Raw genomic sequence first — 16,992 nt, 5'->3', positions numbered from 1 at the left:
ACACAAATCAAAAAAAAAAAAAAAAAAAGTGCAAGCTCTCCATATTAAGTATCCAGCTTGAACTGTATGAAAAAAAAAAAAAGGCAGCGTCAGAGAGTGCTAACAGAGCTCTCACCCATGAGCTACAAAGAGTCCATAAAAATTGGACAAGCTGCCTTCTACTTCAGAAAGGCAGTTAAGAACAAGTGCCTGTTCTACGAGTCTCTGCTGTGCTTTTACGGCTCAACTAACGGTACCTATGTGCAAGAATACCCAAAGTGAGAATGCACTACACTGACGAGCACTGAGAAAAGAAACACTGTGTTGACCCTGCTTACCAGGCAAACTATTTGGGATCAGTTTAAGCAGTAAATGGAGAAATTATTTAAGTAAATCTACCAGAGATATCAACTAATTATAATAATTTCTTCCTAGCCTAAGGTTAAGAATCTAACTGACTTATACACACACAAAGCAGCAGAATGTAGCTAGATGAATACCAGCCTGATATTAATAAGATTAAGAAAACATATCAATAATTCTTTCTCTGCCTTTCTCCCTCATTCAATTCTCTATTAGATGTTTGAACATTTGCAAGCTCTTCTACATTCTCTGTTTGGAGCCAACTTTCATCTCTCTGGAACTCCAGATGCACTTGCTCAGGAGTTGTCTGTATACTGGAGTGCATTTCATACCAAGTGAGGAAGAACAGAATACTCTTGGCTCCTCTTGCAGCTGTTAGACAATATTTTGTGTACTAGTCTCAGCACCAAGACATAGTTTCATGAGCCAGAACTGCTGTTCTTGCTACCTTCCAACAACATAAGCTTTCCATAAGACTCCTGGAAAAGTCTCTTAGCAAGCTCTGAGTAGTAGAACAGGCTGCTAAGTGATCACATGGAGTACTCAGTTGAAAGCATGTCAGGTGTCATTGCTATGAAATGGGAGTAAAAATCCCATTAAAATAGAAAAGCATCAAAATTACCCAACTATTACCTCTGTGTTTGGAAAGTTAAGGTGCATTAAAATACACACACAATTTATATGAAACTTTTTTTTGTAGTGTATATATATCATTTGTTATATATAAACCTGTGTATAAATTACTGTATGTTTGATATAAGCATTTATAAATAAATAAATAAATACTGACAGCAAATCAGCTTTGACATGGGCAAATGCAAAGCCTGTTATTTTAGAAGCACAATTAATTACAGTCGTGTCAATGACAAATACAGAGAACTCCATCTGGTGGCTTGACTAAGGAATCTCATGATTGTTTTCAACTCTAGTTTTGCAGCTCTTAACAAGAAAAAAAACTTGGAAAAATTTTTATTGTAAAGTTGTCCTCAAGTTGTAAGTGTTTGGGGAGGGAGAACTGTTTGTTAAAAGACAATGTATGGAGTAAGCTCATCCTACAACATGAGTTTGCACACAAACTGAGATATTAGCTCAAAGAATAAACAAGAAAAACTTATGTGGTCCTGTAAAAAAAAAAAATGCGTGTGGAAGGGCAGAGGCAAACCTCTGTCCTGTGAACAGGAGGTTTGACTGAACTACTAAACAAAATTTGCTACGGCAAATAATGCAAACGCACTTCCTCCCAGGTCATATCTGTGCACCGTAGCACTGTGTGTTAGACACATAGTAAGAGTGGAATTTCAGGAACTTCAGTGAAACTTCCAGCAGTCTTATGGAAAGCTGATGCTAGATTACTTTTACACAAGTGTGAGAAACATTGTTAATGCCACTTCTTAACTACCCTACTTCTCATGAAACCCTATGAACTTACTCTAATTCTGAGCAGGGGGAATGTTAGAGAAGCTATTTAAGTTTCTGGAACAAGCACTCTGCAACTGAACCACCATACCTCAATGAAATCCAAGTGAATGCATGTAGATCACGTAGGCTCCCAAGAACACTTGCAAAGATGGCACTCTGAAATGAGGGCTTCCTCCCTTTACATTAGTCTACACTACACTGCTAGTGCAATTCAGTTCCAGACTGGACTGCAAAACCACATCCTATAGCCTGAACACAAGTCCACACTCTTAGCTTACAGCAAGCCTGAGCACATCCATGTGTTCCCAGCCTATGTTTTATATCACCTTATCCTTCATGGACATATGGCTGTCAGACAGGCAAGTTGTTTATGGGCTCCCTGGAAAAGGACCAAGACAAGATGTGTAGGTTTGCAGCTCCCTTTAAAATGCTGACCATGATTCCCAAGGCATCTTGCAGCCGGCAAAAGTATGCTGTGCTTCAGACTGTCCTGTGCTACGAAGGATAGTATAGACATTATGTCTTCTGTTGGTTTTGAATAAAATAATTTCTCTACTAAATGCTGGATCAACGCCAAAAATTCACATGAACTACTGAACATACCAGATGGTAAAATCTTTGTTACAACTCACTTGGGCTAAATTTAAACAAATCAGTTATAAACAGCCCAGAGTGAAAAGAAAGTTTAGTCAAATGTGAAAACAGCTTACCGAAAGATTTCTAGTTTTCCCACTGACAGCTTACCATTTCTGCTTCCTCCTGATCTACATTTTCAAACACCAGAACCTTGGAGTCTCATCTTACAACGAAGCTTACAGCAAGGAGCATCAAGTTCTCAGAAAAATATTATTTTTGCACAATAGAGAAAAGCAGCACGCTTTAATAACACAATTACTTCTAAATATAAACATAGCACTAGTGCCTCCAGTAGCTTTCAAACATAAAAGTAGCTTCCTGCCTCCCCCCAAAACAATATAAGTAAGCCTGAATTTAAGATTAATTTGATATTTACCAGATTTTCTCTGCCGTCGTCCAAGTAAATCTGTTACTGTTTTGCGGAATAGTTTAGCTTCTTCTTCATTAGCAAAATTAAGACCAACTTGACATGTCTGAAAAACATTAATATTCCCCCACCCATGACTAAGAAAATGTTTCAAAGGCTTTCTTAAATGTCTTCTTACACCTTCTGAAGGTATCATCAGGAAAAATCATCACTGCAAATTTGGAACCAAGTCTCAGTGAAACATTCTATCTTAGGAATGTCTGTCTACTAATGAAGTTTCTAGACATCATGGCTAACAAATTTGAGCAAAATCTTGTAGCTTGAAATCAAAGGGGGGAGAGGAAAATTTGTGCTTTAAGTATATATGGTACTTCATAAACATAATCTGCAAGTCGAAATGTAATTTCATTAAAGGGAGTTGAAAATAAAAGAACTGCATTTTAAATGTCCTATGGATTAAGTTTTCTAGTTGAGATACAAAAAAAAATCCTTTTATAAATAAGCTTTAAAAGCTTCAAGGAACACAGGTAATATTGTACTTTAATAAATAATTTACAGAATGAAATAAACCCCTCGGTTATATTTGAAGAAGGTACTGTTCAAATAAAAGGCATTTTAAAACAGGTATTTCAAAGATGTTGAGACTCACATCTCCAGCAAAGGTATGAAAATATCCTCTAGGACTATTATATACAAAGTTATTGTACAGCTCCTGCTCCCACAATAATTTTCCATCCTGAAAAGAAAAAAGAAAAAAAACAATTTTTAAGAACTCAGACAAATTGCAGAATTTAATTTCTTTCACAATAGAACCTATCTAGAGTTGGAAGCTGCATGGTGTTAAGCATCTACCTTGCTATTCACTCAACAAATGAGCTCAATCAAAATCAAAATATACTGGAAACTTGGAAAGAGCTGTGGAAGACTATTCTGCCAGGTCGCCTATGCTCTGTTCAATTTCCTGAATGTTTTCAAAAAACATCCTTCAAATTCTACAATGTATCTACAATGGATACAATGTATCACAACAGCGATCCTGGGAGAGGTAATGGCGACCAGTGATGGGAATACAGTGATTAACAGTAATAGGAATGAAGGAGACCTCCAGTCTTCTGTTATTATCTCAGGCTTGACCTGAAAACAGTTAACGTAAGGAGAACAAAAATCTCACCATTTTTTCTTTACATATTGCAAAGATATTATAGTTCAGCACCCAAGGAACAGGTTTCTCACTAAGTGTAATAGTCAAGTGACCAAATCACAAAGTCCAATACAAGCACCAGCTGGCAATTCTGAACAAATCTGAGAGACCTGAAGCACTGAATGCTGACAGATAATGAGCTGTTACTGGCTGCAGAGATAATGGGAAGCTTTCCAGAGTCTCAGCAAAGCCAGTAGGACCTATGCTTCTCAATATCATTTCTGATATAAAACCACAGTTTAGACGTTTAATCTTTTAGCTTCCACTATCTTGAGTTAAATATAAGACAAAGATCTTCAGTATGAATGTATATATTTTGGAGAACAAAACTTGTTTTTCCTGCAGTTTTCACATGCACCAACACACTAATCAAAAAGATTGTTTCCACTCCTACAGAAGACAGCACCTATTTTGTTAACACCATCCAAAGCAGTACCTTGATAGAATTTTGATAGCTATCTGTATCAGTGACACTATACTAACTTTCATTAGTTTGACTAATCAGATCTGCAGAGGACAGCTTCTGTGTGCTGTAAGAAAACTGTAGCTGATAAATTATTTCATCCATAAAGCTGACATCTATGAAATAATTTAATTTAGAATACCTGAGAAAGTTGCACTTGCCTATAAGCACTGTAACTGCACCACTTAAACGGGCAACCATTTACTTGAGAATTTCTGTGAGTTTGTAGCTATGACAACCTACACTCATTCAATTCAAAACAGAGAATGAATACAACCAAGCTTAAGGAGTCTGTAAACCAAAAAGAGATACTTACCTTAATGTCAAATATTCTGATAAAATACGACCTCTGTGGATTGTCCTTTACAAGGCAAGCTACACCACAGCATTTCTTTGACCACATGGCATTGCGATCTGCTGCATATATCTGAACAACTGCTGAAGACATCGTCTAAAAAGAAAAAAGGTAGCTATTACTTTTAAGGTAAAACCCACAAATTCTAGATTTGATCTTTTATCAAAGCACCTCTTAATTTTGTTCCTTGTTCCAGGCAGCAACTTTGATGATCTGCCAGGTTGTAACACAGTAAAGTTCAAATGACACCAAATCACTTCTATGCCTTAGATTTTAATTTCTGCGCAATATTTAGCTTAAGAACCCAAATGAACTTTTTGTTCTTGCTCGCAAATCAGCAAAGAGACTTTGCCTGTAAAAGGCAGACCAGTAACTATGGCAGTCACACAGAGAAGTCCTACCATGCAACTACATTTCTTTCTGTTCAGTACTTCAAACCGGATAGAAATGCAATACTCGGGCTAGAACTGTAAATTACACAGTGCCTGGAAACACTCCTGGATACTGGAACACAACTGTCTGGATTGCTTAATTGTTCAAATGGTCTCTGGCATGACTTCAGCGTATGCCAAGTAGCAAACTCTTAAAATTCTTGGGCATGGTTTGAAAATTCACATGAGCTAGGCTCATTCCCAGTTGGCAACTTGAAATCATCCCGTTTTCAAATTGAGAGATTTTAGGAAGAGATAGAGATTATTCCACACCAGATTGCTTCAGTCACTGGGAGTGTTCCTCAGCATATTTTCTAGTTTATATGTGTCCTACCTTACAGTCCTACGAGGGAATGAAAATTTAAGCCTCTGAAGAATATTTATTTAGCAGCCAAGTCACAAGGACATCAAGTTTAAAGGCTCTGTAATGGGACAGACCAGAGGCTATCTGGCTCCAGACCTACTCTCCAACAGCAGCAGACGCCTGGGTAAGAATACAAGAGTACACCGTTACGCTAAGGGAGTATACCCCAGCAACTGGCAGGTCGGAGCTCAAAGCTCCACTGAGCCAGCATACCTGTTTTACAGCACATCAGATTTTTCCTTTGTGAATTTATCTAATCATTCTTCAGACCTCTGTGAACTTCTGGCCATCACAACACTGGGCAGGACTGTATTTCACAGTTCACCTATGGACTGTGTGAATAGTTAGCTACTAAAAGTTTGCCACCTGCTAGTTTCAGCTGACTGTCCCTCCTTGTTCCTACACTAGGGGACTATGTTAACAGTTTCATAGTTACCTATAAAAGCACGTGCAGCACGGAGAAGCATTTGTCACACTTCTTTGCCCTGTAAGTTCTCTACTGTTCAGAAAGCGGTATTAGTTTTCAGTCATTCTTGTACCAAGAAAAAACATTTTGTTTGACACTTTAGTCTTGTCACCCTCACACGCATCTTACCTAGCCCTACTACACCTTTCTTTGATTGGGGAGGAGGCTTAGGCTGTATGAATCCAGTTTGTTAGCCTTTGAAACACGGGGTCACAAAAATATTCTTCTCTGTTTTGTTCTCTATTTCTTTCCCTCCAAGTTAAAGGCTTTTACTCCCTTTTTCACTATGGAACATTAAGCAGATGCTTTCATAGATCGTGTTACCGTTCCAAGACCCTTCTGGAGGGGTCACACCTAGTCTGAGTCACGGGCTCCGTACTAGGTTTTACCCCCCTGCTCTACAAGCATTACTTTGCCTTCATCAACACTGACTACTTGCCAAAACAGTTGACTATTTTGCATCTAGGACACAAGCATGTCTTTTTGCATTATAAGATTACCTATTAAGTATCAATATTACCCATGCCACACTTTTCACAAGTGGTTTAAAATAACCAAAATAACAACCTATGTTTCATGGGATTTTTTATTACTATTTCTTTAATTTTTATTCATTTATTACCAAAAACCCCTTTCTATTTTGTTAAAACAGAGTGAAAGTAATATAGGGAAACGGGCAGCTATTCCTTGGGAAAGCTTTATAACCTTTGCCCAAGAACTGCGATACATCTTTCACAAGTCAAGATACAATTCTGTTCTCTTTGCAAACACCCCTTCAGAACTTGTCAGACTAACTACTAATCTTCCTGGTAATCTACAGAAAAGAGTTAAAAGCGCGACTGAATGATAAAAAGAAAGCTTTGCAGTTGCCTCCTCAAACGCTCTACTCTTGAGTGTAGAGTAAAATTTCTCTCCCTGTAACCTACAGAGTAGTATGAATAATTTAATCATAACAGGACTTGTCAAATAAGTAAAAGGACCCTTGAATTAGCCACACGAGAGCAAGAAAACAATTAGCTGACATTAAGTTCTGAGTATAAAGAGATACCATTTCTCCCCTTATGCTGCAACAGGCAAAGATTTAATTTTGGGCACAACTGGCCAGATTTTGTTCAAGCCTTCTCAACTCTCCAGAACAAGTCCAGCTCCACTAACCTCCCCCAACAAGACTACCCACAGAAATGGGGTCTTGAAAGAAATTATTCAACTTAAATTCAAGGTATAGAAGACAGTGATCTGTGTCAAGAAAGGGCTCCCTATGCATTGCTTCCTATCATATCTAGCAGCAGAAGTACCAACTGGATTTTCTGGGTAAACCAGTAACTGTCATAACTCGATGACTGCACATAAAAAAAAAAACCCTTGAACCAGTACCACCCCCATGAGTAGAGAGAAGAATACTGCACAAGAAGTGTGTCCTCATTCTGCATAACCATAACAGACTTAATGTACACTTGGATAATCTACGAGTAGAGCTTAATCTACAAGTTAGAGAGCAATTTCACTGATCTATAAAGTAGGTGTTGTTTTGAGGCACACCAAGCTTATTCAACTACATTTTAACTTATTCATTAGCATTGTGCAAATTCCTAGTGTTGACAGATTGTGATGCGGCTTTCACAAGTTAGAAAATATAATTACAAATTCCACTGTTACACCACTATCATTTTTTTAATTAAAAGGACAATACAGGAAAAAATACAAGGTGGGGTGGTGGTTTATTTTTTTGAGGTATAGTAAGTTGATTTTTTACTTAATACCTAAAGTTATTACTGGATTTTCAGGAGGAGGATTTTGAAGCTGGCACTACTGCTTTGCTTAATAATTTTGGTGAAGATCTTGTCCTTTTTACATAGCTATGTATTTGGAAAAAGTACATCAGGGAAAGGAATAAGGTAGCCTACCAAAAACTGATGGGCCATGGAGACAAGAATCAACCCTCCTCCGTCCCCTTCATTTTTTCCACAGTCAGCCTCTGGCTGGAGGACATGCCATTCATTCCAGGGACTTGTCACACCCCTCAAACTGGTAAGCTATGTAGCAGTAAGTCTGGTGTCACCTGTACACTGGCTGCCTCACTGGCAGTGCTGGTCTCATCCTTGGACATACATACTGCAAGATACGTGGTATGAGCAAAAGGCTCACGAAAACCCCTTCTGTGTACAGAAGACAGCCACAATGAGTGATCGCACATTTGCGGAACGTGAGCACAGCAGCCACTGATAGCTTCTAACTGGGCAGTGCATAGCTGTATACTTTGATCAGCTTCTGGTGTGAACACTCGCTGCAGTAGCCTGTCAAGTTAATGATTTCCCGTAACTCATTTTTTCAAAAATAGTAAACCAAGCCAACAGAGACATTAAAAAATAGTGGGCCAAAAGTCACAACAAAGAGCAGCAGCAAGATTAAGGCTGTAAGATGATGTTCAGCCACTTCAGTATACGCCTGAACAGAAAGCATTTTAAGACCCATTGGGACGGTTTTTTGCGGTGTTCACGTACAGCTGACAGCTGCTAGTGGTGCAAAGATCAAAGACTCGTAAAATGACTTTGGCTGGGCGCGACCTCTGTAAGTCTTCCAGTCTAACCTCCTGCTCACAGCAAAGGTAATTAAAAGCCTAGAGTTCAAGTTGCTCAAAGTCCTGTCCAGTTAAGTTTAAAGGCTGCAAATCACCTCTGGGGAACCTGTTGCAGTGCTTAATCATTTCTATTTTAATGCTTGTAAAAAAGCAACTAAGTTTAATGAGTTCTTCTAATGGTTCAGTATTGGTATGTGTCACATGCTGACAGCACTACTGAAGACACACTAGCAGTGGTTGTCAGTCTTTCCCAAGAGTCACAGTTTTTCCAATAAAGGTGCAAAACCCTGCATACGTACATAATTTAATCACACAACAGGTCTGCTTTTCTTAGTTACCCTTCCCAGCCCACGGAAGTACCTTACAAATAAAACTGGGGGGACGACCCTGCCCTGTAATGTAAGGATACAAGTAGTAGCAGTTGTTTCCAAGCAGAGTAACCTCTTGGGGAAAAAAAAAAAATAAATCAAAACATGCTGATACAATGCCTGTAGCTTCTTCACAAAGTCAGTCCGAAGACTTTCAGCCTGAAAGTCATACTGAACACAATTAGCTACTTTAAGATTTCTGTGGAAAAAAGGTATGGTGAATAGTTGTGTGCAATCCAAACCCTGTAAGAACAGATATCAGTGTTTCTGTTTTCTTTGCCTTACAGTAGATATCTGGAAAAGTTGTCCTGATCAATACTACAGCTGTTGAGAAAGTACCTTGGCAGGCATTTTTTAAGACCTGCTATGGTGGAAATCCTTATAATGGCTAAATCAGGATACTGAAGCCTGATCAGGTGATGCTGGGTCCTCCTAGGTCACTCATTTCTTCTTTGATACAAGACCAGGAAGACAGCGCACAGTTTGCTTCCAGGGTGACTATTCAAGAATAAAGGGCTGTTACTATTCATTGACATTAAACCAGTGGTAAGTAATAGTCTCTCTCAGACAGCAGGGTTCAGGAACTGACACATGCTAACATCAAGTACCACTTCACTGTGGAAAATGCTTGGTGAGGTGTAACTCTTAATCTTGACCACAAGATGCTTCAGTACCAAGTAACAGACTAGCATTCTCTGAGTCATGGAAGAAGGTACGGAAACTCACTAAGACTCATGAATGAGAAAGACAAGAAGCACAAGTGAGAATGCAGGATAGCTCACTCTGTAAGAAATCAAGACTAATCCATAGAAAATTAGGCAATTATAACTCAGCGGATGACATTTCTTTCTCTAGATTACAAGTATTCTGCACAAAAAAAACCCAAACCACCAAAATGTCACACTGACCAATCACGCAGAAACATTGCTTGAAATCTGTGTATCTCAAAAAAGCTTGTTTAAGAAATTACACATTTAAGTGTCAATATTTCAATAAATTGTTATTCAAAGCAAACAAATTTGAGTTAGTGATAAGACCTTCCTGTTGTTCTGCAATTACTTTATCTTCAGTATCATAAATATATGGCACTTCCAAAAACATTTCTGTAGTGCTCGACACAGTTATGCATTTTATCTCATCACCCTTAATACAGAAACATAAACAAAACCTGCTGCAGGAACCAGGCACTGGAACCTCCTCCCCTTCTCAAAGGAAGGCCTTTGGTAGCCTAAACTGGTCGGTGCCTGCTCTTTCTGGTGGTTTCATTTCCCTTCTGCACAGCGGTCCTGTTTCTAGAGAAAATGTAGCTATTTTCTTGGCATTGACAATGTCTCCTGCCATGTGGGAACAGTGTGTTCCCTTCCTACTAGGAAGGGCTGATAACCCACTTCCAGGGTAAATGTTCTCACCACGCAATCCTACAGAAGGCATGCACTGCAGCCTCCTCCAACGGTGCTTTTAAATGAACTGAGTAAGCCTGCCACTATTCAGATTATCGCTAATTAGGCCACACAAACAACATGCAAGTATGCTTCCCTAACAATTTCCACATTATAAGTGGCTCAGGCATTTGCTACAGTAGACAAAAAATATTTCCTAGCACTTTCACAGAAAGTTAGAAAACTTGAGTTTAATCAGGTTCAGAATCCTACAATATTTATTAGCCCTGGACAGTATAATTCAGCCCTAAGCAATGCTGGGTGTGATGGTTTAGATGCAATTCAGGCATAACGGAAAAAAATATGAACACAAATCCACACTTTCATCAGATTTTCATGGTCTCTAAGTATTCACAAGTGTCAGTTTGTACGTACTTACGTTTGCAGGTTTGAATGGGAAGGGACAGAGGTAGGAAGAAACAGTACAAGGAGGGAGAAAAGACTAGTGCCATTAAAGGCAGACTGCTTTCGCTTCCTGCCGACACCTTCATCTGAAGGACCACAAGGATTATGGCTCCAGACGACAGAAGTACAATAGATGCATCCAACTACCTTTTTAACCTTTTTCCCTTTAAGAACAGTGGGTCACGCTATTTATGGTTACTTCATCTTCTACAAGAAAAAAGTGTGTGATGATACTGTCTTGACAGTACACATACACTTTTCTGGAGACAGAAATACTTTTCAAGAACTCCACAATATTTTGACTATGAAATTAGATTTTACTAAGTTAGATTTTGCAACTCTCAGACTGGCTTATAATTTATGTCTTTGTACCAGCTTGCCTCCAGAATCTTCACAAATGAGTCCAACATGTGACAGTGTTTATCCACTGGGGATCTGGACACTTCTTTATTTGCAGTTTGGGTAAACTGTGATTACTTCAATATTTAAAGCTATTACAGCTGTTAAAGATATATTTAACAAATTACTAATAATCTTATCTTTAAAGACAATTGTGTATTGCAAAAAAATTACATTCGGATGCTACAGACAGGATTTTAAACTAGAAATTTTAAACACAGAAATAAGAAATACAGAACTTCAAAAGTTTTCTGACAGATTTCAAAAAGTTAAGCAGCTGGAAACAATCTTCTAATTTTAATGCCATTTACAGGACATTATTTTGAGAAGACAGACCGATTGCTCCACAGACAGGAAAACTAAAGCAAGATTTGACAGAACTGATAAGAGCCTTCTGTAAATACCCAATCACATGAGAAAAGCTTTACTTGGTACCAACTGAAAAATTACTCAACTGAAGACACTGACGCCTTACTAGTTCTACTGCTTGTGAAATTATTTGCTACAATCGCTAACAGTGTTCAATTTTAAGCTTAAAGCTTGCTTTTAGTTTTTTTATTTCTCATGATGACCTACCGATTTTAAAAAGCACTATGCATAGATGCTAAGAAGTTACTGGGGTTTTCTACCTATACTCAAAGACAGGCTATGTGAAAAATAAAGCCACTGCATAAGAGATACTGTCTTTTTATTATTTGAAGGCAAGAAGGAAGAGAGGAAGTTTTTCTGAAACAGCTAAAAAGCCAGTAATTTCTGAAACAAAGATCTTAATCTATGTTAAAAGACAGTTCCACATAACATATAGCCCAAAACATTTAAGGGATCAAGAGACCAGAACCAATTAAAAAAGTTCATACCCAAGAACAGATTCCCAGCCTTGTTCTGATCTGTACACAAATCAGTGGCAATACCTTCACTGAAGACCGTTTACTTATGTGGAGAATATACCAGTGATCACCAAGTGACATTGTAACAAAAAAAAGGGATAGCCGTTTAAGAAATCTAACTATAAAAGTGCTTGTCCAGACTTAAATCTGCAGTCGTCTCTCATATTTTTCTAGGTGTCTTCAGATACAAGTTCATTTACATTTCCAGTACCTCCCAGAGCCCTCCAGTTCAGCTAGAGCTGGCCAACTTCTTTTCAAACACTCATTGCTCAACTATAGATCACAGAAGACCAACAGGATGTGGGTAAACAGCATAGCATATAAAGCCAAATCCAACAGCACACGATTAATTAAAAGAGACATGTTTTTTTATCAGACACAGAAATAAGGTATTTTTAACTCTTACAACCTCAGTCCAGCCAACACATGCAAGACTTCAGTCTTCCAGAGATATGACATAACCATAGCCACAAGGATGCTCCAGATTGTAATATTCCAAGCTATCTCAGTTAAGCAGATCATTTACCAAATGACATACACAACCTGCGGTTTCCATCGATGAGCAAGCTGAGCACTGCCACTTCCTGTTTACCTACGCAGCATCATGAGTAGCTCGCTCGGCTGCATCTCACCGCTTAACGCTGCTGAAATCTTAGCTGTCCAGAAAGCAGCAGACACATGACAAAACGCAGTTATTTGTTCTGTTGTTAAAGTTACACAGTTACTTGCACAGGCCATCCACAGATTTGTCATTGTCCTGCTGCCATGGAGCAAAAATTCCCACTACAGAAGGACAGTCTGTCTTGCCATTTCACTCCCACCAGCCTCCCAAGACACTCAGGATAAAGACTTCCTTTTCAAAGCTCAGGGAATTTTTAGATGAAATGTTAAAGCCTAACTTTCAATTTTGAGCCATTTTAAATTAATCAAGACTCCCCAAGACTAGGATGATCCTTACACAAATAAAGTACTGTACAGATATGTAGATTAACTGATTCTTAAAACTATGTTTCATGGTTAGACACAGGAATTACAGATTGGTGTTTCAAGCCATACAGATTCAAGGCAAGAATCATTAGTTTTACAGCAACCCATGGGATAAAATTTGAGGTTGAATCTGTTGTCCAGTTCCACTGCCTATTCAGCTGTAAGGGAAACCAGCTCCTTCGATTCAGCATTGTCTTGTCTTCTTCTGGCAACCCACTGCCATCATGCACTGAAGTCCTCTTCCTTCAGCCTTCACCAACCACTCCATTTTCTATGCAATAATGTTTTTCCAGATGCCACATACTAGTTCCATATTTAATGCAGCTCTTATAAGCTGACCCTCTGACCCACTCTGAACATATGACAGTGGTTTGAGAAAATATTTTAGAATTCAGACCCTTATCCATGTTTTGGGGGTTTTGTTTCCCTTTTTTTTTTTTTCTTCCAAGAGTTAGATCCATCATAGTTCTTTCTAGACCTGCTTCATGATATATGTATCGCCACATTCACCAATAAAAATCTTCAAAACAACAGTTAGATTGATTAAAGAAAGGACATTAAGCATAAGCCTCAGGAATTCCCGAATTATCCCAGCTCTGGAACACTCATTAATGAGCCCTTGAAAATGCCATTTAGCATCTACTGGAACTCTCAGGTCCATATTAAATAAAAAATCAATACATACATAGATAAAAATTATTTGCTTTGCAGAGGTTAGCCTTAGGTGAACTTTATGATCTTCATAAGATCACACTTGAGGACAGAAAATAAGGAATTTTGAATTCAGATACTTAGAAAACACTGAAATAAAACAGCTTCAATTGTTTTAAAAGAAAAAATTCTTTTATAAGAAAACAGTAACTTCATGCCAACATAAAACAAAGAACCCTCTTCAAAACATTAACAAATTTGAGAAAAGGCTATTAAAAGTAAAACCTCTTTGAACAGTAGCCAGCAACTGGTCTCACAATCATGCACACAACTTGTGTCCTGTCCTGTAAAGCAGACTCAATCCACTTACATAAAGGTACTTAGAGATGTGACCCCCCTCACACTTTCACTGTGCCACAACTCAAAACATTTTAATTCCTCCTGCAGCAGTTCATGTTTCAACAGAACAGTTATGATAATTCAAGCCATATAAGGAAACTCATAACTGTATATAAGAATTATTTTTTTATACTAACAACTAAGTCTACTATGAACAAAGTTACTCCCAGTTATAAGTCTTAAAAAGCAGCCATACTATGAGGAAAAATAGCATGAAGATGTAGTGGTTATATGATCCCTGGCCACATTCAAAGCTCATTCCAGGGATACAATGCAAAAAGCTCTTTCAGTGTACCTAACAATGAAAGCATCAGCTGAATACTTGCAAGACTGCTATTTGTCATTTAGTTCTAGCAACAGTCTGTTGCATGTTTGCATTTATTTCTTCCCCATGCCTCAGTTTCCTCATCTATAGCATGGAGATACAGATATCTACCTCTGTAGAGTGCCTTGAGAATTACTGATGAAGAAAAAAAAAAAAAAAGTGAAAAAAAGGATTGTACTGCCACAGACAGAAATCTGTTATTTTGGGGGTGGGGTGTCTGTGTGTATGTCTACATTATCTTCTCTGCTAATAGCAAAGGTTAAGACAGCTTAATTACTACATCACTAGTGTTAGTTTTCTTCCCAGTGCAAGAACATTAATTAATACCCAATAGGCCTGGTCACTGTTGACTGTTTTAGATAAGGAAATGGAGATATTTTCTGCTATGAGGGATGCCCCTTGAGGAAAGTGACATTCACAACAGTTACAATTGCCACTACCTGCATGGGCTCCTTGTTTGTAGGTCCAGAGCACTGCATTTACCAATGCACAATGGAGGCCAAAAGCCACTGAAATTCACCTGTGTGTAAACAAACTTCAGCATTATGGAAGCAGTGCTGCAGGACAGTGGTTTGAGCTTACGCCTGAGATTTGCAATGTAAGTCTCCTATTTCTGTTAGGCAAACCACAGCTGTAAATTTTCCGTAACAAACTTACTAATGCTTTTGTAAGTCAACATCACTTTTTCCACAGCGTATTTAACACTTGATTCTTAAGATGGAAGAATACACAGCACAAGGTATATGAACCAGAACAAGGGCAAAAGGAAAATTATTTTTATGACACATAAGTAATTTCCCACCTACCTGTCATTTCTCAGTGGTCTCTTCCATAATAACCCCGACCCCTGAGCAACAAAACCCCCTAAAGTCTTAGTACCTAAGGATTGAGAAAATCATGAGATCATGCACCAAAAAAAACCCAAACCTAAGCAAATTCTGATGTTGGCAATACCAGAGGAATCAGATAATCACCTGACAAAAGTAGTTTTGAAAACTAGGCATTCTATCCTAGTCCTGATACAGCCCTTCAATAAGGGCAATCATCACTCCATCTAAGTTATTTTATTAAGGATTGAGGCTACATAATAAAAAATGCCATGGATGTTTTAGTTTAGGCCAGGGGTCCTCAAACTTTTTAACCAGGGGGCCGGCGCACAGATGAAGCGGCAGGCAGCCATCTGCGGCTGCTTGGTTCCCCCCCCAACCCCCGGCGGGGGGGTCTGTAAATACCGGGGGCTGGACTGGGGACCCTGGGGGGCCGTATCCGGCCCACAGGCCGTAGTTTGCGGACCCCTGGTTTAGCATCTGGCACTACTACTTACGCATCTCAGAAACTGCATTAAGAGCTTGCCCTCAGTGATATCCTATAGCAGGAGCTCTGCAGCTCAAGATTGGTGTTTAAGTTCTCAGGCCAGGTATTACAAACCCTTGACTTCTACTACGTAAGAAAATCTCCCCTGTACAGTTTGTGTTTCTGTTACACTCTCCCCACGGATTATCTAAATTAACAGTACAAGGTAATATTTGAGTGTAGTTTACTAACAAAAACAAAAAAAAGCTTAAGAAAAGGAATTGATGAGTTTGAAATACTCAAGTTTTCAAGGGGAAAAAAGAAATGGATACAAGCTAGGACTTCAAAAAACAAAGTTCAGATGAAGAACAATTTTAAAACTCTGATATAAAACTCGGTTGACAATTTCCTTTCTGAACTTACTACCCACTACTGGCAAATAAATGCAAAGGGCTGAATTGGAAAGCTCCTGCCCTAAAGTCAAAATCCTTCCTCTAACTTCTCAAGGTGCCAGAATGCTACTTATCACAAGACTGCCTGCTCTGCTGGGCACAACCAGAACATCAAACACTGCAAATAACCTACTCATTTACAGTTAAAGTGTTTATTTGTACAACTAAAATGTTGTAGAAAGCAGGCAGCAGGATATATTTTTCCACTGCACTCAATACTTCAGTGTCCATGTCCAGTCACCAGTTTCCAGTTAAATCACACAATACTTATTTCTTCCTTCAGTGTAGAGCTGGTCATACAAATATAGCAGTTCCAAGGGGCAACCATCAGCAGAACTGAGGAACAGAGGCAGTGATACTGTTCTCAATCTTTTATTCTTGAATAGTCAGTCATACATTTGGATGGGTCAGAACAAAAGCTTCCCGACAAAAAAAAAAAAAAAAAAAAAAAAAAAATTAGCTCTACAGTACTGCTGTGTTCCGTTCATAACTTGTGAACACTGCTCAGCACCAATAACACATATGCTACATGAAAAGTTAAAAGTACCAGCCTGAATTTACATACAGGTCATATAAAACAAGATGTCACTCTACTTACAATAGTACTGGAACAGCACTGGATCTCACGTGAGAAAAAGCCAAAAATAAAGAAAATCAATATCAGATCAAGACAATAGTTTACAATCCACAAAGTCACACAAATATAATTTTAGTATGAACACAGTAGTTTAAAATATTTTAAAAACCTTTTGGGCAGAAAAATTT

The 16,992-nt window shown here is 38.4% G+C and overlaps 1 protein-coding gene across 4 annotated transcripts in view; it reads right to left on the bottom strand.

Annotated features, from left to right (window-relative positions):
• The window catches only part of WASL (WASP like actin nucleation promoting factor), a 58,167-nt gene that overhangs the window by 24,056 nt on the left and 17,119 nt on the right, over positions 1 to 16,992 (bottom strand). For 3 of the 4 annotated variants that reach the window (XM_056339871.1, XM_056339868.1, XM_056339870.1), the window contains exons 2-4: positions 4,745 to 4,879; positions 3,414 to 3,500; positions 2,774 to 2,870 (exon numbers count right to left, since the gene is read on the bottom strand). In XM_056339871.1, the coding sequence (XP_056195846.1) occupies positions 2,774 to 2,870; positions 3,414 to 3,500; positions 4,745 to 4,879 (319 nt within the window). Of the gene's footprint in view, positions 1 to 2,773; positions 2,871 to 3,413; positions 3,501 to 4,744; positions 4,880 to 10,158; positions 10,263 to 16,992 lie in introns of those variants that run through there. The other variant, XM_056339872.1, reaches the window with a different exon arrangement.

The sequence above is a fragment of the Falco biarmicus genome, chromosome 5, assembly GCF_023638135.1.
Source record: "Falco biarmicus isolate bFalBia1 chromosome 5, bFalBia1.pri, whole genome shotgun sequence".
Taxonomy (NCBI): domain Eukaryota; kingdom Metazoa; phylum Chordata; class Aves; order Falconiformes; family Falconidae; genus Falco; species Falco biarmicus.
Note: the sequence above shows the minus strand (reverse complement) of the source record. Positions and strands in the feature narration are given on the sequence as shown.